This window comes from Lepeophtheirus salmonis, chromosome Z, assembly GCF_016086655.4.
Source record: "Lepeophtheirus salmonis chromosome Z, UVic_Lsal_1.4, whole genome shotgun sequence".
In the NCBI taxonomy this organism is placed as follows: domain Eukaryota; kingdom Metazoa; phylum Arthropoda; class Copepoda; order Siphonostomatoida; family Caligidae; genus Lepeophtheirus; species Lepeophtheirus salmonis.
The window spans coordinates 14,643,311-14,671,029 of NC_092584.1; the positions used below are offsets into that span (position 1 = coordinate 14,643,311).

Below are 27,719 nucleotides of genomic sequence, written 5' to 3' on the forward strand. Positions count from 1 at the left end.
TTATCATTACTTTTCAAGAGATGTATTTGATATCTCTTTCTTTTTTCTTTTTGCATTTTTAATAATTCACTTACGTGCCTTTGTTGTTGTCTAAAAGCCTTTTGTTCATAGGAATATATAGAGTCGGGAGAGGAACACATATGTTTCTTTTATAATAAATAGACAAAATATATATACAAGGATGATCATAAGTCTTAAACTTCTTTAATTTTTATTAATCCAGTTATAGGTTGGTCGTAGAGTAAAATAGTACAAGAAAGGATTTAGACAAATAATGACCTTTAATTTTATATATTGGCCCTTTTTATCAACTACTTCTATGTGACGAGATTGTTGTGAAAAGGGGTGTAAAGATTAAGATTTGGACTTGAAGGGTGGGGGGCGAGAGCATACATAGACTTGACAATCTCGGCATTGAATTCTGGTATGTATTGGAGGTTTGAAAGATCACCTTTGCCGTTTTGAATGAGTTGGCCTCAAGCCATGGAAGGACTGCAACCTTGAAAACGTATGAAATGAAATCCACCGTCTTAATATGGAGACCATCCAGGATAAAAACCAAAGGCAGTTATTCTCCTATACTTTAAACCCCTGCCCAAATCATGAGAAAATTACTATTAATCCACTTTGGAACCGTTCGGATGTCTAAGGATACCCCTTTTTGATGAGGAGGTCAAGATTCAGTCGTTTTGTTGGTTGAATTTTTGATCCAGATATAATTCCTTCTTGTTCAAAAAAACAACAAACCATCTCTTAATGAAAACTCTAATAAATTTGACTTCTTTCAAAACGATTCGATCTGTGGCATACTTGCCGTAACAAAACTTGATAGAAACCATCCTAGATCCTTATAGATGATCCCACTCATCAAAGTCCTTGACAAATTAATCTTCTTTGCAATTTTAGCCATTGCTCTTTAGGGGTTCCTATAAATTTTTTCTTCAATTTACAAGGCGTTTCCAGATTACTAGCTGACCTAGGGTATCCAATTCTTGGCTTATTATCTCCAGTCTCTTGCATCTTTTTTATGTTTTATATTGCAGAAGTAAGACTAACTGAACATCTCAAAATCTGAAATATTTGATGCTGTGATTCACTTGTTTTCATTCGATTGTTTGTCTTAGATGATACATCTCGAGTAATACAAATATCACATTCGTCGTTAGGACAATAGAAGGATTGAACTCAGATTGCATTACAACCAATCAAATTCTAGATAGAATACTTTAGAACAAAATATTAGGCAGCAAATATTTAAGCCTTAAAGCTTTTGGACAGTCCTGTATATAAATTAATAGTTAGTTTGACATTTTATGTCAGAGGGAGTTTTTTTTATATGGTAGTTAAATAAATCCAATTATATGGTTTTTATTATATAGCATATATGTTAATGTTTGTACAATGTACTAATATGAAATCCGTTTTTACAGCCTTCCAAATGCTTTGTCATGCACAAAGGAGTTTAAAAAGAGTAAGAAGGGGCGGGGCGGATTAAATCTCTTTTTAATGCTGTGCAGCAATTCTTAATTAACTAAAAATGAACCACAAAGGGATACGAAATAATTGCAAGTTTTTTGTTCTTTATGACTTGTTCTTTTTGCTATTATATACTTCATTTGTTTATTTTTTTGACTTAAAAATCATTTTAGCAAGTGAAAAACATTTATTGAAGTAACATAATGATTTTTGGAATTTTTTTCTTCAAATTAATAATTGTCTACCTAGCGTGTTTACTAATGAATGATATATCATACCATACTTTCCAATATGATTACTGCAGGCTTTAAAAAAAGTTGCAGTTTCACATATTTTCTTCAAATATTATATAAAAAGGGCGTTATTGGTACGTTCCATATGTGCAAAAAAACCCATTTATGCGTTAAGAAATGTTAGTATTAGTTAGCCAGTTACGTCAATATCTCTTAATATTTCACTACTTTTTATGTATGTAATATTAGTAGTGATAATACTTTTGTAGATAAAATATACAGCTTTATGATTTAAAAAGGAAAACCAGTTGGTACTACTTTTTTTTAAAAATTATTTCCATAACTGTCAAAAAATGAATCATGGTGATGCCAGATTACATAGCTCATGGATTTAAAAAGGAAATAAGTTGAAATTATCAATTATCTTATCTTGATTGGCCTCTTTCATCTTTAACATGGAAAAAAGAGCAAAAGTCAACTAAAAAAAAGTTTTTTTACATCAATTATTATTATACCCATACACAACTTTTCCCCTTTTCATAATATGAAAGTGTTGATCAAATCTCCCCAAAATGAACCATCTATTGTACAATGTAAATAATTTGGCTCCAAATAGAAGGAAAATATTGTTTTTAAAGTATATCTTCAGAACACGTCCCAGTTGGACTTAAATTCATCCCATTGAACAATCTTTGCTGATTGGTCAGATGCTAAAAAAACTCTAAGGAAAGAGGCGGCATATATATCAAAATGGAGAAAATGATAACCTTAAAGTCAGATAGGTCTGTAATAGTCTCTTTAATATATTATTATTAATAATTTGACTTCTGTGATTATTAGCGATGGGATTTTTGAAGAGAAACATTACAATTTTATTCTTCTTACGTTCGACAAAAGTGTCATCCCTAGACATAAATGAGTAAGCATAATCTAGAAGCTTGATTACCATTATTATTATTATTTTTTATTATTCAATTAACAGAGTTCAAGTTTTTGAATGCCTACGGGCTAAAACCAACATTTAGTATTAACTTTTAAGCTATACAACACGAAAATGACTTTCAAACAATCAACTCTAATAGATTTGCCCTTTGGTTTCTGCTCTTTTTGTAGTTGCAACTTAACCGGATTTTTTTTTCTAAAGCCGTTATCATTCATATTAAATTTCTGAAAAAGAAGCATATAAGTATAAAATAATAACTTCTTAGTGAAATACGAAAAATAACAGTCAAGATTTGTTTTTGAGTTATCAGTGAGTAATCTGTAATTAACAAAGATAAATAATACTAGAATGGAAGAGGGAACGGATTTTTGTTGTTACTACTTGTACTACTTACTATATGTATTTTTATTTTCTAAAGCTGTTTTCATTACATTTATTCTTGAGGAGAGAACATATTTGCGTATAAACTATAAAATGTTACAACGAATGTGTTTGCTCATAAATGACGGAAAGTAAAACTAAGAGTTGGTTTCAGAGTTACAAAGTCTAAGTCCTTGTCAGACTTGAAGTAGAATTCAGGATATACATCGGAGATATTCCCTTCTATATCCTTACTAGATACGGAGTTGGACTTTTATGCCATCTCACAGCTGCTTCCAACTGATTTAATAAAACGGGATGACAGTTAAGCTCCTCTCCTCCCAAACATTATATAAATCATCAGAGTTACAATGTAATTTTTCAGTTATTTTATTTTATTTTTATTAAACGGCAGGTCATATTTTATTCAACTCTAATGATAACGCCAGGCAAAGAGCAATTTTCTTTCTCCCACCATCCCAAAAAGTTGTTTAAGTAGCAATATAATTGGAAATACATATATGTTATTGCATGATGATTATGTTATGTAATGACGTATAAAATGATTAGTTAAATGTGTGTAAGTGAGTGTTTATATTTGTCCAATGGATGGATTTTGTATAATTTTTTTATGTAGGTTCTTAAGTCTAAAAAAACGGTTCTGGTAACCATTTTTTTCGCATTTCAGTCCATGATGGCCTTAAAATAGCATTTTTTAGTATTTTACTTGTACAGCTTGAGGGCCAAGGTGTATTTTGAATATTAAAAGAGTTCTTTTGATGCTCAAGGAAGCGGTATGGAAGAATTTAACCTGTGTCATGAACCAACAGCCCACAACCCGTGGTTGAAGGTGTATTCTAGCATATAATAAGGGATTATCGTCACTCGGAAATACGGTGGCGGTGCTGTTGAACTACCTTGAGGCCCAGTACTTCATCTGCACAACTTTGGTACTCAACGAAGGGGCGGCAAAAAAGGTTAACCTGCCTGGGGGCTATCAGCCAATAGCCCAAGGGTGTGGTGTAATCTAGGATATAAGAAGGGGTTTTGGTGCACAGAAATATGATGGCGGTGCTGTTTAAAATTTGATAAAATTAAACTTTTTTGAGGAAAAAAATTGAAATATTTAAAATTTATAAAATCCCAGCTATTCACATATATAAGTTAGTTTTAAATTATTTTTCCATTAACGCATAAAACATGTCATACATTATTTTCTTAAATGATAAAATATTAACAATATCCAGCCCAACTAGAGTTCTGATGTAACCACATTTATTTCATAGAGCTTACATACAAATTATTGATGTATAGCAATACATATAGTTGTATTAATATACAGTCTTTAGTACAATAAAACTTCATTATTTATCCTTGAAGGAAAAAAGAAGTTTCAAAAAAAAAAAAATATGTAGCAACTAATTCTAATAATAATTATTTTTCATGTAAAAAAAGTAATCATTACATTTCATTATTGATAAGTTGAGGTACATAAGATATTTATTTTATTGATAGAGAAAATCAGTGAAGTGGGATAAGGGGGGATGTCATTCAAGGTTAATGGAAATACAAGGTTAACCAAAACGCTTTTCCAACTGATGTTTGACGCTTTTTAATAGTAAGGTGAAAGAGTATTACTATTAGTCATATAATTTCTATCATTATATTGTGTTAACATACCATTATTATTCTTTATGACGTCAAAATCTGTCGGTCTTGAACAGAAGTCGTTATGGGTACATCAAATTGGAGAGGGGTTTTTTTTTTTTTTTTTTTTTCCAAAACTTAAAAAAGTAATAATTAATTCAATTTCATTAATAAATAAGAATTGGAATCGCAAAATAAACATTATTTTCCCGATGCCGATACTGATTCTGATTCCAGAAAAAACACCCCATTCTACCATTCTGATTAATCATCACATCACTAATATAAATATAAACTCTTTCTTAATTACACTGCTGTTGTATGTTGTGATGTGTGTCCCAAAAATTAGCTATTATTCTTGAAAGGACAAAAATCTTTTTATGATTAACTAACTCTTCGAGACACTAATCCAAGAATTAATTTTCAATTACTAATTTTTTTGAATTTCAAAAATTAAAAATTAAAAATAATGACGACAAAATCGTAAAAATCCTAGTGAAATTTTTAAATACAACTCTTTACCAATTTCATGGATTTCTAAAATTTTGATTGATTCCATACATAATCAGTAGCGTCCGTAAGCTTATATTTAGGGTGTAGTCAAAAAAATTTAAAAGTTTAAATTTTTCAGAAAAATAAATCAAAAATCCACACCTATTTTAAAAAAATAAAATATTTGGGAAATTAAAAATCAAATTAAAAATTTCAAACATTCACAGCTATAAAGAAAAAAATATATATATATTTAATAAAAAATTTCAAAAATCTACTACTGTTTACAAAAACTTAACTTTTTGATTAAAATTTTTTGTAAAAAAATTATATTTCTAATATTAAATTTTTTTACAAAAAATTTAAAGTATTCTTTGATTTGAGAATAATTCAAAGTTATTTACAGCAAATTGAATTTTTTGGATTATAATAGAATAATTAAATGGCAATTATTAATTTTTTTGGAAAAATAATTTAAATATTATATGTTCTTATTTGGGAGAGTTGGGGAGTCTACAACTCTTACAGCCTACACCCTGTGGATGCCCCGGAGACAGTACACTCTAAGTATTTACATTGTTTTCAAAGTTTGAGTAGGCATTTGTTGTTGCTTTATCTATTCCTTTCTTTTTTAAATTTATCTACTCGAGTTGACTTTTAATGACAAAACAATATTGAAATACAAAGTTAATTTATAATAGATCGAATTTCAATGAGAAAAACAACGATATAATTAATAAGAATCGATGCATTACTTAAATTTCTTATTTAATATAATTTCATACACTGCCAAGCTTGCGCAATTTGCCCTATTACATATGCCTATAAGTTAATTTATTCATACAAGTTTATTGGGATATTCTCATGAATAATAGCCCTATCTATGGGAACTAGGGTAGTTTGATATACCTTTACATCTTCTTCGAGCATAAGAAATATTGAAATGTAGTTTGTAGCTCTGCCAACCAAGTTGAGCCGAGGCTATGTTTTTGTTTCTCTTTGTTAGTCACACGGATCAAGAGAAAAGCAACATCTACATTTTGATCTAACTTAGTAAGAATATTATATATAAAAGGGAATTACAATTTCAGATGTCAAAGGCAAAGACAATGTAACACATAAACGACCATGAACATATTAAAGTACAGAGCTTAAATTGGTGTATAGTTGCAGGTTTGCGCTCTAAAGAGTGTCCATTCTAGTTTTTTTATCTGTAAAGAGGAAGCTAGGAATGCTAATAAGCACATACTCTTGAAGCTATAAGACTATATAAAAAGCTTTATAGAGATATTTTCTCCTTACATCTTTCTAGAAAATAATTTCGTATTCTTTGATGGCTTTTAGTCAGGCTTTTATTTAACAAAAAAGAAAATTGTATATTTTCCATTCCACAAATCGTTCATTTGGTAAAATTGTTAATTAGTACTGTTGGTATTGATTGATTCAAAACGGTACTACACTGAATAAGTATCAGAACTGTATCGTTTTAGGACTATTATGTCCCATAAATATTGAACTAACGATGACGTAACTCACTTATATTTGTATATATAAAGAACAAGAATAAAATTGTATTTAATAATATGCGTACAAATCCATTCTTTTTCCAATAAATAACTTTAGTAATGTGTATCTCGCGCTGTATAAGTGTGATTGACTTACGCTGGATGGGTGTTAGAAATATTTAATTTCATATTAAAAAATGTTTTATTTCGTTTTCTGATTGTATGACTCAAGTTTGTTGGAGCATGCGTCAAAGATGGTCACAAGCAAAGTGTTTATAGTCTTGATACTGTAACAACCAATCAAGCACAATTTTGGTTTCGTTGATTCTGTTGCAGTAATTTTGCATTTCAAAAAATAGCTCTGAAAGGCCTATTGTTGAAAATGTGGATAAAATAATGGAAATAGTGAAGTGTTACCGTCATGGTAGTACGGTATTAATTGTCAAGGGAGACAAACATTAGGGGAAATAAATGCTTTAAAAATAATGGATTTCTTTTTATTACACTTTACATTTTTTTTTAATTTGTCTCTTCCCCCCCCCCTTTCTAAGATATCAAGATATCAACATTTGGACGTCTATAAACTATAATCTAGTCCGACATTAAGCTCTTGTATCCACTGAGTGCCCCGTATTATTTTTTTCTTTGCTCCAGGTATCGTTCATGCAAAAACTGGGCCTGACCTTAGTTATTATTTACTATCCTAACACTATCCATAACTAGTCCTCTGCAATCCGTTTTGTATAGAGTTCCTCAATCGATAAAGCCGGCTTTATGTCCAACTATTTGTGGATTGCCCGTAAATACATTTTTATTTTATATTTTCTGTCGCAAAGTATTGAAGAGTATGGACACTAATTTTCGTACCGAAATCGGTACGAAGTAATTGGTATCGTGACAACACTAATCCGAACACAGGAAAGGTTAACCAAACAAAAATCTTTTTTTATATATATGAAAGAGTATTGGTTAAACTAAAGGGGTCTGTAGGGCACTTAATTTTGATAATAAAAGTTTAAATCATATTTGTTCGTGACATAATATTTTATTAGTAGAAATAATAAATTGTTTATTTGACGGAATAAATTGTTTCTGTCGTGTGACATCCGGGTAATTAGAATGTTAATCAAATATTTATTTAAAGGTCTTTATAAATTTAATCTGTGAATACTTAATTTAATATTTGGTTTAATTGATTAATAATTATTTGGGTAAAAATTAATAAATGTCTTAATGTCATCGAAATATATTGTTGCCTAAAGAAAAAAAGACTGTTTATAAAAAAAATTTAAAAATCTTTAGTAAAATATCACCTCTACCATAAAAATGCTTTTATTCCTATAATAAAGTTTAAAACTTTCCGATATTCATTTTTTTTATATAACTTCACAGTTGTGCTGAGTAAATATGTGGAAATTAACCTGTAAGAAAATTATGTTAGGGAGGAAATTAAAGTTTAAACTTTAAAGCTTTCTTTAATATGCATTTTTTAATATTTATAATTCTACATGATACGGCAACATAAGAAAATAGAACAAGTTGCATAAATCAGAAAAAAAATTATTTTTGTTTCATAATAGTAGTTGACATTTAAAGTTTTTGTCTTACACAGTTTTAAAAATCATATCTGATAGGTACTGAATAAACTGAACTTCTGTGTTTTAATAGCTGGTGCATTTTTTTCATATTTTTGTTTCTATTTAAATAATTTTTGATTAAAAAAGGATATTTATAAGAAATGTGCAAAATTTAATTTGCAACATATTTCATTTCGGAACTGCACATGATTAGTGAATTAAATCATTAGGTATTTGCAAGGTTGTGCCCGGCTCAGGTTCAGCGGTTCTATCGGTCCAGGTCTCAGTTCTTTCATTTCAATGGTTTCGTTCTCAGTTCAGCTTTATTAGTGTCGGTTCCGGTCTTCAGTTTCGATTCTTTTCTTTACAGGATCATTGCAGTAACACGCAATGAAAACGTGGAGCATTGCTAGGAAATTTGGCCAAGGAAATTATTTTAGATACAAACAGAGATACCTTATACACAGGGCGCATAGTGGCCCAAGTTCCAGTAGAAGATCCGAAAACTCGTAATAAAGGGGGCCTCAGTTTAAAATGTATAAGGTTTAGCTTAATTGACCATGGAGTAATTTGCACTTTAATAATTTTGCAAATTTTAAATTATGAAAAGGAATCGAAGAAATTGTATTATTTATATATAAATTGAAGGTAAAAACTAATCTTTAATAAATGCACTTTTAAAAAGATCAAGAGTTGAACAAGAGTTAGTTTAATTTGATAAAATAATCAGTCAAAACATTTTTGGAAAATTTTATGTTCGACGGGAAACGCACGTTTCTCACCATTCCAACCTATAACAGAAACTGACTGTATTTTTAAAATTACTCTACAATCTTGCCTCTAAAATGAATCTATACTTGTATAGTACAGAATTGCCACGCATTATAAATATGGATGATATGTTGATGTACCTTGTATATATTATGAGTACATTTTATATAAGTATCAACAAATTATTCACATGATTTATTGTTTATTGTTTATTTTTCCCCACATTACCGAATACACGTTTCCAAAAGTTATTTTGTTTAAATATTTATAAATAAATATAGTGATTTATGTGATAAATGATATTGCTTTCACAAAAAAATGAAGGGGAAAAAAAGGATAGACGCATAAACACAGGAGAAAATTACACATGGATGATAAGATAGGCCAACAGGCAGTCACTTACCTGAATTGCTTCTTGCTCATCACGTTTCTCGTCCTCAGTATTGAGCATCATGAATTTGAGGACCATGAGATTAAGGGACGCAGCAATGATTGCGAGACCAAACATAATAAAAAAGAGAGCAAAGGTCACGTACTCTGGTTTTGTTTCCAAGGCATTGTCTTGTTGGAGTGCTACAAGATCTCCAAATCCTATCGTTGTAAGAGTTACGAAGCAATAGTAAATCGCATTGAAGTATGTCCAACCTTCGAGAATAAAAAAAAGTAGTTAGAAAATCAAATTATATCTCGACTTTTTTTTTCTTTGAAGAAGTATAAAATAAAAAATATCAAAAGGGCCTCATAGAAAGATGCAACTAATAAATGCGTTTACCAATTGTAGACAGTTTGACAATAGTCAACTATAGTTTACCAACAATCAATACTCAAGTGTTGTTTGTACAAAGCTATAAATCCCGTGACGAAACAAAAACCACAGGATTCATGTTTGTACAAAGTAGAGACATAGATAACTATTTTTTTCTCTACTAGGAGCGCTGAGTATACTTGCATACTTCTATCATTATTCTTCCTCAATTCTACTTTGAGTCATCAAGAACATACATTCCCCAAAAAAATTAAAAAATAATAATGTAATTGAGATCATCCCAATTTTAAAAGACTTAAATTACCTTCGTAATGCGAGAAGGTTGCAGCCCCAGTGAATACAACTATAAAACTAAGCGCGGACGCCACTAATATCAGGTCCATCTCCGTTGTTTCTGGCTGTTTGGCCTTCAGTAGCCGTCTTACTCTATTTATGACAATGGACGAAAAATTATTGAGCCTTTCACCAATGGAATTAAACATGAGAAGACCCAGAGGGATTCCTATCATGGCATACACCATTGTGAAAAATTTCCCTCCATCTGTTTTTGGAGTAGAGTGTCCGTAACCTGTAAGAAATTGTTTTCTCAAAGTGAAGGATCTATATCAAGTTCCCTTTATGTATTACCTATTGTTGTAAGAACTGTAGTGGCGTAGTAGAATGAGCCAGCAAACTTCCAAGGCATACCCGCTTTGAATGGTTGCCACAATGTGATGACTTCTTCCATAACTAAAAATCGCCTCTTGATATGTTGTATTTACTCTTCAATTGTTCTTCCAGTTCTATAAGAAAAAGGATCGTTTATAATTAAATCTTATAAGAAAAGTTTTTCGCAATCATTTATAAAAAATAGTAGAAAGTTATATTATAATTATAAAAAAATTAATTAATTAAATGTTAAATAAAAATTATTTCTAAAACATTATTTTCCCTTGTTGATACGGAGAGATGTGGGACAGTTGAGGAATTCGCACAATTATACCGAGGATTAGACTTGCAAAAAACTTATAATTGAAGACATTTTTTTTAACAAACAGTTAATCTAGTTAAAAAAGGCTCCTTCCGCTTTTCATTTTTAAGTCTAGATAATAATTTAATAGACAAGTACAGGGTAGGGATTTTAAATCTGGAAAAAGTTTATACATGGCAACCCAGAGATCTTTGCTTACGAAAGTGTGCACATCTGACAAAGCTTTTCTGATTCAGCTGGCAAAAATGTATCAAAAAAATACAAATTCCTTGAGAGTTCTTAAGGAATAAAAACCCCTTGTGGCCATTATGGCGTGCCTCTGTCCCTGGTACACATCAAATGACTCAAATAATTATGCTAGAAAACTTAAATTGATGTTGACTAATTTGGTGTTATGCTACAATTTAAAATTGGTAGAATTTGTTCAAATCGGGAAATTGTTCACAGATTTATGCGGGAAACCTCAAGATTTTTAAGACTTTTTTCGTAAGGGAAATTTTCCCTTCTAACGACTTGGATTGAACCCCTTGGACTATTATGTGTAGAGTGTTTGGAAAGAAAGAGTCCAATAATGATTATTATAGGATAACCTGTAAGTTAAGGCTCAAACTGGCCCACTACAAATAGAGTAGAACAACGTCGTTACTTTTATATTATAACACAACTTTCCATCCAAAAATAAAAATGGGAAAAAGACTCAAAATCATATGGCAGTCAGCTCAATTATACCTACTGCTATTCATCCCGTAACAACTACTATATTTATACAAGTATTCGTTACAATTTCTAAAAATGAATAGCATCAATATATATATAATATTAATATGAAAATCCTACATAGTATTTTATTCGATACTGTATTATAATATAGGTTTGTAGTATTTTGTTATAAGCGTAGCAATACATTTTTATTTGTATATAATGGCCAAAATATTTTCATAGAAAATGTAAACAACGACTACTTGGAATCAACAAGAAATTGTATTCCTGTCCTTTTGGAAACGGAGCATAAGTATAAAATAACTTAGTACTTCGTTTAATTATAAAGAAGAATAAACTATGAAATAGCTATGACGTAACAATTGAGACGAGGGAATCGACAGTTGACAACAAAATACATAGGTATTTTTGTGTTAGGGAGGTAACACCGTGAAGAACTAAGTAAATTATTACACATAACATAATATAAGTACACCATTTTTCATATTTTTTTGGAAAAAGTTATTTATTTGAATTAAATAGCCCAACTTATATCTATATAAAAAAAAATATTTCTGCCAATTAGACCCATGGCTTTTAATATGGGTCTAAAAACCATACCAAGCTCAATTTACTATGATAGATCATTTTAAAAATCTCAAGTTTTCCACCTTCTCTACTTATTATATCATTGCCAATATAATGTCGTTTAGTTTGTCAATTGAATTCGTTAGTAGGCCTTCCATGTATCTTTCATAAATATGAATAGTTTACCCTTTTATTAAATGAAAGCTTAATTAAAGCATGTATTACTTTACTAAACAAGGAGATGGAGAAATGGAGACTCTCTGCACAAAATTGCAGAGCGGATCGAGACAGTTGATCAACTCAAGGTCATCGAGGAGAGATTCAGTGTGAAACTCAAGACATTATAAACAGTTAAAGTCATGTTGAAGAATGGCGATACGATTTTCAGGGATAAAAAGACTAAGAACTTCACCCACGATCGAGGTGAGCCCAGCTCTGATTAAAGCCAACACTTGAATTTCAATCAAGAGCTTCCTGAAGGAGCTGAAAGTTTCTGAGAAGACCATGAGGTAGTTGCTAAATAAGGAATTGGGCATAAAGAGCCTTAAGAAGACTAGGATCCAGATGCTGACCGCTAAAAAGCCCAAAAAACGTATTGCCATCTGTACCTGTAAAGACGTTTCTTGTGTTATCAAGATTTTTCAAAAGAAAGATTTGAACGTGCACGTTATATTTTTCACCCATTAGAAGACTTCCCTCTAGAAAAGCACATAAATCAGTGGAATGAAAGGACATTAGTACCTCTGTCAAGCATGTTGGCCCCTCAGAGAAGTTCATCCCCAAGTCCAAGTATCCCCCGACAATCTACCTATGTTTACTTTAATGTAACAGAGCAACTTTTAATTGTATATTAAAGAGCAAGACAAAGGGTTTTTTTACTCGATAAGAAATGAAAGGACATTGTATGTATATGATATAAAAGAGCATTCTTGCGTTTCTTCATTTCCATTTTAGAAGGACCAAAAAGGTAAAATCTCTCTGACAAGGGGAAGAATAAATACGCCATTATTAATCTATAACTTTGTATATTAACAACTCAACGTATATTTTTCTTATATAAAATAAATCCCCTTGCCAAATTATATACATTTATTATAATTTTATGAGAAAATCGGCAGATAGTTAGACTCATAATGCCACTGTTACTGTGCCCATCAATCCAGAAGAAAGGTACAGTGATTTAACTCAAAAATGAGTCTAGAATACGTACATTTGTATTTTTGAAGGATCATCGTCACTTTTTAACAACTAAGTATTCGGGTTAATCTGTTGGAGGCGCTGCAAATTGCAAAACTTAGCAAAAACCATTGTCATTATGAAATACATTTGAATAAACCTCATTTGAAAAAAAAAAATATTTGAAATGATAGTGTACAGCATTCTCAAGAGGTTTGATACACTTTCAATCTTTTATGGTAATCAAACTCGTCAACTTTTAATTGAAAAAATCACTGTTGTGTCTCCTAGGTTTGAATAGATAATAATCGTTAAACCATCTCACCAAATAGAAGAGCTTATACTGCGATATACAAACTTGAAGTGTTAAAGTATACATTTGGAAATGGTCATTGCCCTGCTGGAGGAATATTTGAAATAAACATTAACAAAATTTCTTATTTTATAATTGTTGATGATTAGTTGATTAAATAATTGGTAATTGGTCTTTAAAATGTTGTTTTTCCCCACAAAAAATCCACTTCCAATTATTTGATTTAGACAAATTGTATCAATCTAAAAATTTTGAATAACACCAAATCTGATGGCACCAATTTTAGCTGACAAACATAATTTTTTGTGTTCAAAATTTATTAAAGTTTCAAATCATTAAAAAAAATGGAAAAATAATTTTTGGTAATTTAGAAATTAAAGTAATCAACTGCTTTTCATAAATCAAACCAATAAAAACTTAAGACCTAAATTTTAATTATTTTAAAAATATATAATACTATGGTGATACTTTTTTTCGACTGTAAACACACGTTCCTCACTACTCCGACCGACTGTGTTTCCAAGAAAACTTTAGAATCTTGCCTCTGGAGTAAAGCTCCACCCACCCCGCTACAACTTCTACAGCCTAATTTACAACCATTATAAAAAAGGAAACTATGTGGCCGTGCATGTATATACCTTTACCTAAGAGTGGCTGGGGTTCAAACACACGCACACTGATTTCAGTTAAATGACTATTCCTGAGTTTATTGTTCACAATTAAATGGGTTGCTCCAACCAGAAACTTTAATTGAGTCCATAAAGAAGAAATGTATAGAAGTATTACAGATGGTATCAATGTAATTATAGAATTTTAAAAGATCACTTAGAAATAAACGAATGAATCACCCCTCACTTACATTTCTTTCTAAAAAAATACCCCAATTACAAACCCAAACAGTATCGGCCTATTATACATTGCAAATTTTCTTGATCGCTTTCAATGCGTTTTTCCCTTTCATGTAGTAAAAATATAAAATATAGTGGATCTCTTCCTTTGTGACCTCTACCCTCGACGCAATATAATGTACGACTATGCCGGCTAAACGTAGTGCTTTATAGAAAGCTTTTGTAGTATACACTCCCACCTTTACAATATTGTATGATCTGCTGTGACAAATAATGAAATAGATATAGTTAGAAAAAACGGCGGAAAATACGAAATTACTTTTTCACTAACCTAATATAAATAGAACTCTAAATTCTAGGCACTTTCATTATTTAAAAAAAGATAATGAAGGTGAACGTGATGATCCTCCTCACAATTTTGAAATTTTTTGGGAGGAGGACATCTTAGCTGCAATTATGATTTATTAAATCGCCTGCAAGCAGTTATGAAATTATTATGTCGGTCCTTTTTTCTACTCAGAGTTTAATAAGGGATAATCAGTGATGCTATCCGTTCAGTGTTAACATACATATACATGTTTCGTCCTCAAAAAATTAAACACTAATCATAACAGCTGTGAAATCTAAATAAAAACACTTCTCAAATTGCCTACAACAAAAAATATCGACCTCTAGAAAATGCTTATTAATTACAACTAAATATTTATATATGATAGGATATATTAGAATGGTAATATATATCCTATTTTGAGATATGTATAAGCTTTAAGTAGATTTAAGCTAATTCAACCAATTATATATTTAATTCAATTTTAAAACTATGTAGTCAGCACTTTCTAAAAAGTTTCTATTTCCAAAAAAAAAAAACTTTAAAAAAAATTGTTTGTTGATTTTTCCGTATGGAAAAATCAACTGTAGACATACAACACGATAGAAAAAAAAAATATAATTATACTAATTTAATTAGTTATTCTAATAATTTTGAGTTAATTAATATATTTTTCAAAAGAACTGTTTCATTACCATAATATATTTTACATTAATACTTATTATTATTTTGATTTATTAACTCACATATAATATATTCATGAATATATTTTAACATATTAGGGAAACTATCTACTCTATGACATTACCCCTAATAAAGCATCACATAAATGTATATAATACTCCGTAAAAAAAGAGGGGTTTGAAATACAATTATTTCTCTTTTTAAAGTTTAATTTATTTCTGCTAAAAAAACCAAAAAAAAAATTTGTGAGCTTACAGTTCTTACGAGGGTTGCTTGAAAAGTCCGAGAAATGGCACTGCTGGCGCGTATCAAGATTAGGCTAGTTAGTGGGATCTCTTGAAAGAACAAAGACCAATTTTATGGTGTAGTGTATTTCTTTCTGTTTGGCATCCGTTAGAATCGAGGAAGGGGAGTGATTTTCAAAAAAATGACGAAAAAGAATCTTGTGTGTTGATTGAACATTACTTTATGAAAAGCAAAATGTCTCAAAAGACTAAAAAGAAGCTTGATAAAGATTAAAGGTACTCTGCACCTTTGATTTTAACAGTTTATAAGTTATTTCAATATTTTCGAGATTAACACTGAACGTACAGGTTGCCCTGTTAGGGTTACTACTCCTGAAATCATTTATAAAATCCATGATATAGTAATGGATGACAGAAGAGTGAAGGCGTACGAGAATCCTAGTGCTGTGTGTTGGAACCCTATTTCCATTAATTTTGCGACCACAACTACTAAGGTGTGAGCTGGTGCATCGTCGTGATGGAAAATGATTTTTTTAAGACTTTTTTGGAGTAGAGCAGCTTAGTTCTCATGACCTTTCATTTAATCAGCTATATGGGAAAATGGGGTGGGCTGACATGTTGGGGGAATAAATTAAGAATACCTGCAATGAAAATGTTATTTTGTGCTTTTGAAGTATTATTTAATTGAATTTATGTTTCATTTGGATTTTATTTTATTCTTGGAAATCTGGAGAGAAAGAGGAAATATAGCCAATATATTAAAAGGGTACTTATGCTTTCAAAAAAATATATAAATAGTGAAAGCCTTCCTCTTAACTTCAAAGTGATTTTGATGTGTACAATATACTATATTTATATTTCTTCAAAGGTATAATTTATTTGAAAAATTGGTTGTATGCAAAATGGCCACCTTTGCATACATAGCCCATGTTCTGCAAAGTCCAGTGCATAGCAAAGAAAAGACTCTTTTTTTTTTGTTCAAAGTTGGTTGTTTTATCGTTTATAATTATTATTAATTTTTTTTTTTTTTTGCTTATTGGAGTTGAGTACCCATAACACTTTTCAAGCCAATGCTTAGCTTGAACGATATTTTATTTTCCGATCAAGAACCAGTTAAAAATTGATACGCGAAATTGATTTTTAATCCATTGTTTTGCAAATACCAAAAGTAACGTCACTACTCAATACTTATGTCAATTTATAGGACGAAATATCTCCTAAAAAGTTAAAAAATAATAATAATAGTTTAAGAAAAAGAAAAAAATATTATAGGACGACTAATAAATACTTTAGTCTCATATGCACTTACTACAAAAACAGTGCCCATTGTAAGTTACATAAAAAAAGGCTAAGATTTTTAATTCATTTTTACATATTACCTTTATATTTCATTTAAATGTTAAAATATAGGATATACATAAGAGAGCACCAACAAAAAAAAAACACATTGACAGTGCTACCTACATATTCGATTTTACATGCAGAAGCCTAAAGAAACTATAAGGGAAAATACATTTATCAATAATGTTTTTTCTTATCTCTAATTCTGATTCGTCAAAAATTCAGTACTTGCGCTTTTTTATCCCTATCGGAGTTCGTTTTTATATCACGTCTTTTGACTAAGATTTATCTTATGTAATACAGAATTATGTATTTTTCTTTCGAATAAACCAGAAACATAAATTATTAATTAAACCTTAGTTCATAGTATACTTATGCTCTAAAAAAATTATAAAAGTTATTTTAAGACGAAAATACATAACACTAATCCTCACAGAAGGGTATTTTTATTCTATATATTTTTATTGAGGTTCCGTGAATTCTGAGCATAATTTATATACATGGTTTAGTTTACCTGTTTAGTTCAACCATATTGTCTCTTCTTTCCTTTTAGTCTCTTTACATACGCCCACAATATTTCATTAATATCACTACATTAATATTTCTTAGATCAAAATATGTTTATGATATCCAACAGTTTTTCAGATACTCATACAAAAAAAAGATGTATTTCATCTTTTTAGAAGAGGTTTCCGTACCTCACTAAGTGGATATCATATTCTTTCTGGAAGTATCATCGACCATTGTTATTTATCATTTAAATATGTTACTTCATCGTTCATAGGCTCAAATACTCATCAATCGTTCTATAACTTGTATGAAATGATTGTATACTTCCATAAGAACTGAGAAGTTTGATACAGATAAAGAATACTCGAAGGAAATACCCAGTGAGGAACAAAGAGAGTTATTGCCCTTAATCTACAACTCTTTCATTGAAACTCTTCCTTCTAAAATTTACTCTATTTTGTGTCCCATTCTTTAAAAAAAATACTTTCATGGATTTGAGCCCTTAAGTATCATTGATGTACATAACAAACAAACAACTCATATTATTTATGAGACGGACTACATATATAAAGTTGTACAATGATTAATGTAATTCAATACAAATAGAGTCACACTTCCAAATATCTTATTACTTGTGAGTCTCAGCTATCAATAGAAAAAGAGTAGAAGACAATCTTAGGCTAACATGACATTGCTCAGGATGTAGTAGCAAGCGAACATTGCATATCAAATGAGCAATACAATCTGTGTCTAAATGACGCATTAAGTCACGCCTCCTATATAGAAATGCTGCATTCAAAAGACTTACTTATTTTCGAGATAATTGAGCCTCAATTTATTTTGCCTGGAGTTACTCACGATAAAACGAAATTGAAATAGGACTTGCTAAAGTCAATTATATCTGCCAATCTCCATGATTGAGTTTTAGATTGATTATTAATGCTGCTGCGTTGGATATATTCTCCCATGTAGAACAGTAAGTTCCTGCACTTTCTACTAATCCTTTTAAATGGTTCATAAGTTCTGCTCCAAAGTTGCTACAAAGACTGATTGTGTAGCTCTTTTTCTTTTGTATAACCCTCCCTTGTAACTGTGCAAGTCATAAAAGTCTTTTGAAACACAATATATTTTCTTGCCTTTGTCTATTTCCTGAAGAAATAAAAACCAAAGGAAGGGGTACATGTGCTTTGTTATAGTAGTACATGGGGTGGAATGTTCTGGGCTTCATACATAGATGGCGTTGTTTCTGGTTTGTTTAGTTTTTTCATTTGTCTCATCTTCAGTTAGTGCCAACCCTTAAAACGACAGCTGTCAAAATTTCATGACAATTTAATTTATTCTTTATTCTGTGAATTATTGTGATAAGTGTGACGCTACTTTTGTTAATACCAAAACTATTCCGTGGTTTGCTTTACAATGCTTCTTGATAGGAAAAATACTGTTCAAGCTAAGCAATGGCTATCCAAAACAGCAATTTAAAAATGTCATATGCTGTCTTCAAACGTGTTCGTAGATACACAAATGATTCAGAACGCAGTGAACGTCCAAATGAGGCAGTTACAACATAAAACATCAGAAAATCCACAAAAACGTTTTAAATGTTTGGAAAAGGAATTTGCTGGGTTAGCTGTCATTGTAAAGATATTAAAAAGGTGTTACCTTTAGATTGCACAATCATTTGTCCAAGAGAAAGCTTTGTTCATAGTGGGTGCGTTTTTTGCTCACTGTTGACCAAAAACAAAAACGCACTGATGATTCTGAGCAATGTTTGGCCATGTTAAATACTAGTATTGGGTTTCTGTCTGGAAAACCTAGACCTGTCATAGACCGTTATATTTTTTAATGGAACAAATTAGTTCGGTCCAACAAAAAAGCTGGGTCTGCACCGGTTTCATATAAAAATTCGGTCAATATCGGTCCAAAGGAAAAGTTCGGTCTAGATCGGTCCAAAGGAAAAAATAGGTCTAGTTCGGTCCAAAAAAAATAGGTCTCAACCGATTTTACATAGAAATTGTTTATAACATGACCTCATATGTTTCTTCAAGTACAATGAAGTTATACGAAGTTTAAACAGAGATAGCTTGGATTAATTTTGATCCAGCCGTATCTTATATGTATATTTTGTTTTAGAACTTATCTTGTACTTTTGACATTTTTTTTTTGGAAAAAAATTAATGACAGCTGATCTAGAAAAATAAATTGGTGTCTCATAATATATGAGAACGAAAAAAATCGGTTCATAAAGTGAGACCGAACAAAATCGGTCCATAAAGTAAGACCGAATCAAAATCGATCTAAAAAGTGAGCTTCCCCGGTCTGAACTGAAAAGTCGGTACAAATCGCTCTAGAAAAAATTATTCAAGACCGAATTGAAAAAAATATTCGGTGCTGGACCGAGTTTCAACACTATTAAATACCTACATTTATTTGTATTTTGGTAATAAGGGCACCACTACCAAAATTAATTGGTAGTTGCTTCTCCAATAAAGCAATCTGCTTATTTATCAAAGGCTTAAAGCTTCGGCTATTAAATACTTTCTTTTTCGATTACAAATTATGATTATAAAGGGTTACAAATACCAAAAAATTAAGTTAAAAATTCATGTCATCACCCTGTACATATACATAAACATATAAATAATATTCCCTTCAGCAATGATTCTGAAGGCATTTAAATGCATTTCATTTATTGACCTATATAAGCATTAAAGCACATTGCACATCTATTGTTATATTCAAAGTAGGTATAATTTTGGATCAAAATAGTACATAGTATACAATAATATATAGAACAACTCAATAAATACTTTATTTTTTTCGATTACATATTTTTTATTCATTAAAATCCTATGCTATTTTTAGATCTTTCTACTTGAATTAATTGAATTTTGTATTTGATAGATGAAAAAAAAAATCATTATTTATTTTTCGTATATGATAATAGAGATATTATTAAATATATTTTTGTTTAGTAAAGCAAATATATGGAAAATAAACACAAAAAAAAACACATTCTTGTACAAAGATTAAGAAAAGGTGTTATTTACAGTATGAGACAACATAACTTGCTTTTTCCAAAATACAATAAAATATTTTTTATAAATCAAAAAAAATTTGTTTTTGTTCCATAATAATGATACACATTTAAAATTTTAAGATTCATATCAGGTACCTAGTTGATGTCATTTATTGTTGAATAAACCCAACTTTGGTATTTTAACACCCGGTGATTTTTTCATCTGCTGGTTGATTCTGATACATCGGTACACATCTACTAAATATATGAATATATTTTCGACAAGACATTATCAAGATGAATAAAGAATTACATTAATCAGATTTTATGTTTCAGGAGGATACTGATTCAGTACTAGAGATAATATGTATATCTAAAGAATTTATAGGTGAGTATAATATACTAGCTTCTATCTGAAGGTTAAAAATACATTTTTAATTTCGACCTCAAAGTCAATTTAAAAAAACTTTTTCAGGGAATATACGTAGATATGCAAATATTTAGTTGCTAGAAATCAATTGTATATATTTAAGAATTAATAATATTAAAATATTAAAGAAAATAAGAATTAAATCTTTTCATATTATAAGAAATTTTTATAATTGTCTTTATGTATAAATAATAAATAGTATTAATAAATAAGTGTCACTTAATCAGTGTTGCCAAGTTACTCTATACTTATCATTGGAAGCGAGTATTAGATACAGAAATTATCAAGCTCTTAAAAAAGTCAATAAGTATCTATTCTTAAACTATGAGTAGAGGCAGTATTGTAGTCCAAGCAATTTTTTTATAGACTCAATGCCTTTGATTCAAATTGTTTGTAAGTCCGAGACGAGTACATGAAACATTATTCGAATCAGGACATGAGACCAAGTCCAGACATGAGTACAAAAGCTCTTCTTGAGGCTAAGAGCCTTTGATTTTGTAATAGGGAGGAGTAGCCTTCCTTTTTAGAGACTAAAATTCATTAAATAAATTAATCATGTCACTTTCATAAGGGGTCAAGGTGAGAATAATTTGCTCATTGTCCTGTGTAACTGAGGAGGATGAGAATTACTCCTGTTCGAAATTATGTAAGCATTAAATGATCAAATTACTTCATTGAATATAGGGACAGACTTAGACATAATTTTTAGAGTTGATATATCATGTTCGTAAAAAGCTTCACAGAGTGAATGGGATCCATTGGTTAGTAGTGTTTCATTCACGTTTCGAAGTAATGAGAATAAAACCTTCGTTAATTCTTTCATGTGGATATAACAAGTAGTTTAAATCATGAACTGTTCAAAACAAAATTTATTAAAAGTGTAAACATATTAAAAATAAAAAAATCTCGTGTATGAAGACATCATACATCTTTTTAAAACTATACTTCAAGATTTCTGACATGTATACCTTTAAATATTAAATTTAAAAATACTTAATACATTAATAACTTATTGGAATAAAAAAACTACTATAAATTTTATTGCAAATCATTTACTGTATTAATGACTACTTCTGTTAATCGAAATAGTTTTAATTCAAATATCTTTACTATTTGTTCTTTTATAAATACAAAAAAAAAGTTACGGAAAATTGTCATTCGCTTAATATGGTTCAGATCCAACAAATAACATTTAATAATGTTCATTACGCCATTTATGAGTCATGACTGTTATGTACATCAATAACATAAAAGGGGCGTATACTTACTCCATCTAATAGGAAGATGTGTCAAACTTTTTTACTTTCACCTTCTTCATCTTTAGGCTGAAGATCATTACACGTTTGACTTTAACTTCGAAAGCGCTTTAATAAATCAATTTGTGCAATCAATTCAACAACTTATTGTAATTACATATGAAGACAAGTCACCTTTTTTTTTTGTTATCTATGAGGTTGAACAATTATGATTCAAGAAAAGAACAAATGTAATCAGAGTCGCTTTAAATATTTGTTAAATTAATACAACTGCTAGTTACGTAAACATTATGCCCACAAGCAAATACCTTCATTTATCTTCCTTTTCCGCTTTTGTGCCAATTAAGTAATTCTAATAAATACATATTGAGGGTGTGTGCAAGAGCTGAGCTGGAAGGCCTTAACCCCCAAAAAAAAAAAAAAAATCGAGGAATTTTTGTTGCTGTCAGCAACAAATTATCGCAGGGTTTGATTTTCGGTTTCTTTTTTCTACAATGCCTCAATGCTACCAATTAGCATATCAAATAGAATACAAATAAGAGTGAGGAAATGCATAGATAACTATATATTTATGTAACTGTGGGTCTCTAAATCATGGGGGATACCATCCTTAACAACGAGGATAACTCTACGACATTATACTATAAATGTATCTATATATGTACATATATTTATAGAAAAGGAAAAAGAAAAGAAAAGCTCTGCTTTAAGACATCTGGGATTGATGATGATAAATATGAAATAAACTATGGAATGTAAAATAATTAATATTGGAAATAAAATTATCACTTTGCTTTGTTTAGATTCTATGTGATCAGAATAATTGATGTAAAGCTGTAGACAATTTTTCCGTTGGAAGACTCAAGAATTGATAAGGTTTATATCTATATTTAATTACAATATGTAACAAAATTCAGGGCTGGGAAATAATATTTTAGAGTCAAGGAAATTTCAGAAACTAATTGTAAATAGTCGATCAGATCACTTACATCACATCAATCAATATAAACTATAATGGAAATGAAACATATTAAAACTGGGTTTCATTCTCCTTCTTTTAAAATATCAATTACTTATTAAAATTAGTATAATAATTGACCTAATTAAATTTCATGGCAAAAAAATTTCAGGAAATCTTACATAGGTTATTTATTAAATATTTTATAAGAAAATTAAAAGTTACACTGCAAATATCAATCAAAATCGAACTTTTGTTTTGACAGCAAATTTTTTGAAGTTGTGATATAAGATTTATTCGTTATTTTTAGCTATAATATACATATAGTAATTGAAAGAAATATTAAAAAAATCATATTTTTCATTGAGGATCCTTCTTTTTACTGGATTTTGGTATGATTAGACACATTTTGTACGAACTGTATTCTACATAACTTAAGAAATAATTTTTTTTTTTTTAATTCTGGAACGTTTTTATTAACTTTTATTACTTTAAATTTCCACCTATATAGTTATTTCATTTCAAGATATGGCTCTGAACTGAAATTATAATTAAAAAGCGGGATCGTTAAAAAAGAGGCCAAATCTACTGCCATTGTAAATGTAATGGTCATTTTCGGATTCTATTGCTTAAATAATAGGAATAAACATGGGTTTTGTGTGTGTAGATGAAAATGCTGTTGCATAGTGAACTATCCTGATAATATAAATTTTTAAATGAAAGGGACCAAAATATAATGTCATCAAATGGGATGAAAATGAGGATATAAAACACGAAAATCAAGGGCGTAGAGTTAAGGATAGGACCTGAAAGCAGTTCATGAGTTCTCAACATGACAAGTTGAAGCGCTTCAGACAGACCCTTACTATCCCTTGCCTTGGATTAGAATCTAAAGTGAAGAGCCAGCCATTTTATTCCTATTAAAAACTAGACAGAAGCATGGATGTGAATCCCTCTAAAAAATGGCATGCAGACAAAAATTGTAAACCATACCCCTTTAATTAATATTTTTAATGTATAATTAAAATATGATGTATAGTTTAAAAAATCCATTATTTTTAATAGATGTTATTATTTTCCATAAATATTTTTCTCCTTGCTATCAAAACAGTGTTTAGATCTAGGTCGGACTCGACGATTTTCATTATTTTATCATTTTTGAGAATTGGCCCTACAGAGTGTGCTGCATCTTTGACATCCAAATTATTGGGACAGAATTGGAGAAACAAGAATTGCACATGATTGGCTGCCACAGTAACAGAACCATAAGCACTATTCACATTTTCAGCCTCCTGGCTTGGGTCTTTTTGAATTATTCGATAGAAAAACTTTGAAATTTGCTGGTGTCCATCTTTGACTACCGCTCAAATCAAAATAAACACAAAACTTTCTACAAAGCTGTATTTGTATTAATTCTTTTCTTTCTAACACTATCCAACGTAAACCGATCCTATTTATCAAATGTGAGATACACTTTACCAAGGCCAACTATTGGAAATATATTTTACTAAACCTATTTTAACGAAAATTCTTTAAATTCCATAAGACATCAATTAAATAATTGTTATAACTCCATTCTTTCTTAAAATTTTATAACCATTTTACTAAAATAATTAATTATAACATGATTCTAGACTTGTAATGATAATGTACTTCTCTTTTCTTGATATTTTGGTGTACAAAGCATATTCTACTCTGCTATTATATATAAATAGTTATTCGGAGCTGTTAAGGGATTATGTGTTTTACTGTGTCGGGAATCATTTTGTTAAAATCAAATTGCTTGTCAACATATTGGAATATTACTCTTGCAAAGATCTAGGACCTCAACACGAATAGATAAATTATTTATGTTTTCTATACTAGATAATTATAAGTTGTTTTACTGAAAACCATAGTTAAAAGGTAACAATACAATAATACGATTGTTTGAGTATTGATTGAAAAAATAATACAGTGTCAATGTATTCTTCAAAATTTACGTATCATATTTATGAGTTTTCCGTCTTTTTAATTTTTCATAGGCTATCTTTAAGATAGCGTATTTTTGCTAGTATTGAATAATATTTTTATTTTTTTTAATACACACAAAAAAGTGAGAATTTTATGTATGAAAAAAGAAAGAAAGAAAAAAAAGAAAACACGTGTCAATTGTTCGTTCCCATTACTTGATTGCATAACTTAATTGCATTTGTGCATTAATATGTGCTTCTGATGGTTATTTGTAGTAAAAACATAATATTAACATATTATTTGAACTCAAATTACTGGGCTTGGAAAAATATCCGAAGGCTATCACTTGTGATGAAATCTTGCGTATTTAAGGCATGTTCAGAAAAAATGAACCGAAAATCAACATGGTAACCCTGACAATTTGGAGAATGTTTTGGGGAAAGCAGCTTAGCCTCTGATGACCTTTCATTAGATCAGCTACAATCAGATGTGGCAAGGTAGGAAAGGCAAAAGGAAATAAACAAAGACATTGGCAAAAACTAATCCGATGTCGATCTTCTATTCTATTCTGAGGCAAACAAAAACTTACAATTATAACTCCACAACAAACCCTTAATCATTACTCAGGAGTTCAATAATAATGACAATAGCTTTAAAAAAAAACAATAATCATATCAGGTTGCAATTAATAAAAACGTGTCTCACACGCGTTTTAGGTCATATTTTATACCATTCTATCTATAGTATCTGTATGTAGTATAGTATACAAATACATTAATTCCATTCTTGTCAACTCTTTGTCTCAGCAGCCAAAATAAAAATCTTTTTTTCCCTCTCATTTAATTTACAAAGTTATTTTTAGAATGAGAAAAACTCTTCTGGAGAACCAAAACATATTAAATTAATTTTGGATAGTGATTTAAAAGGTTTCACAGACACTCGTTTTTCTTTATTTATAGTTCCTTTATTCGCTTACGACACTATTGCATAAATTTGCTAAAGAGCAATATACAACCAGTGTATAAATTGATTTATTTTCATTTAAATCGAAAAGAATATAATTTGATATATGCATAAAATATAGTGAATTAACCCAAAAACAATCTTAAATCGAAATCAGGAAAAGAAAATTTGTCCAATTAATCTTTTTATGTCTTTTAATCTCCCAAATCTCTTTATAACTGCGGACTGGTCAACACTTGAAAATTTAATTGCGGACCGGGGGGATGCTTGAAATAATAATAAGCGTGAATCTACTGTGTCTGGGTATCAAAGTGTCAAAACAGTTTTGAAGACTTTATATACTCATTTGAGAGCCAGTCGCCGTATATTATGCAGAGCTGACATGGTGTGTATGAATATATCTGTCACGATATATCGATACTTCAAGTAGAGATGGGGGTCTTGGTATTGGATTTTTTTTTTTAATTTGGAAAATTAAATTTTAAACATCAAATTTTTTGATTTTTTTTTTTTTTTCAAACATTAAATTTTGAGTAATTTATTTTCAAAAATGTACAGTTATTCACAAAAATAATACTTTTTTTCCAAAAAAGTGCTTAAATCTACACCAATTCACAAAAAATTTGATTTTTGGGGAAAAAAATCAAAAATGAAATTACAAATATAAATTCTTTTTTTTTTTTTTTTAAATCCACAACTGTTTCAAAAAATTAATTTTCAAATATTAAAGTTGTTATAAAAAAATTGCCAAACTCCAAAGTTCTTCACAGAAAACAATTTTTTTTTGAAAAATTAAATTATATTTTCTAGTAAAAAGCCAAAATTATTTTATTTGAGGGAGGGGCTACAGTCCCTCCGGCCCACCACCTGCAGACTTATTCTTCTTATAATAAAGCTTTTCAATTTTTTTTTTTTTTTTCTCAAAGAATTTTTTTTATGAAATGATAAATACATGCTAGTAAAACAAAATATAGTTAAGTATATGAATATATAATGAAATTATGTAGATCAATTACTCTCTTATGCTAAGGACTCACATAGATCATCTTCCAACGTGCATTGATTGTATAGGGGCTTACAACTATACTACATAATATATTTTATAATGGCAAATATATTACTCGAAGGGAATAATTATTTGTATATTTGGTTGACATCTGAAGGTATTGAACTAATTACATAAGTATAACCCTTAATTACATAGACGATGAATCAATTATAGAAAACTACAGATACTATAATTGTACATTATTTAAAAATGTATTATTGGAAGGGAGACGGGGGAAACAGATGCAAATAGTGTTGTGTACGTCTTGTCCAGTTCACTCTCTATCCAGTCCTGCATATCAGTCCTAAAGTGTATCAAGTTTGGCCCTTATGACGCCAATCAACCTTAGTTATTTATCCGTCGTATTAACAGTCTAAAGGATCGGTCCAAAGAAGTGATAGAACCCATCGGTGTCCAAGGATTATATTCGGGGGAGGAGGGGAGGATTTATTGTTTTTTGGACTATTTTTGAAAAAAAAAACCAAACACCTTTCAAAAAAACTATTGCTGTTCACCAAGAATTTTAAAAATTTCATCTTTTGAAAAAAAAAAATTAAAAATGTAGTTTCTAATGTTACATTTTTTGAAAAAAAAATCAAAATTTAATTTTAATTATTTAACTT

At 29.7% G+C, this 27,719-nt stretch overlaps 1 protein-coding gene across 1 annotated transcript in view; it reads right to left on the bottom strand.

Moving 5' to 3' along the window:
- LOC121130410 (two pore potassium channel protein sup-9-like) overlaps positions 1 to 27,719 on the bottom strand; it is a 79,926-nt gene that overhangs the window by 16,583 nt on the left and 35,624 nt on the right. The window contains 4 exon segments of the mRNA XM_040726167.2: positions 9,408 to 9,649; positions 10,075 to 10,338; positions 10,398 to 10,505; positions 10,508 to 10,552. Of these exon segments, the coding sequence (XP_040582101.1) occupies positions 9,408 to 9,649; positions 10,075 to 10,338; positions 10,398 to 10,505; positions 10,508 to 10,552 (659 nt within the window).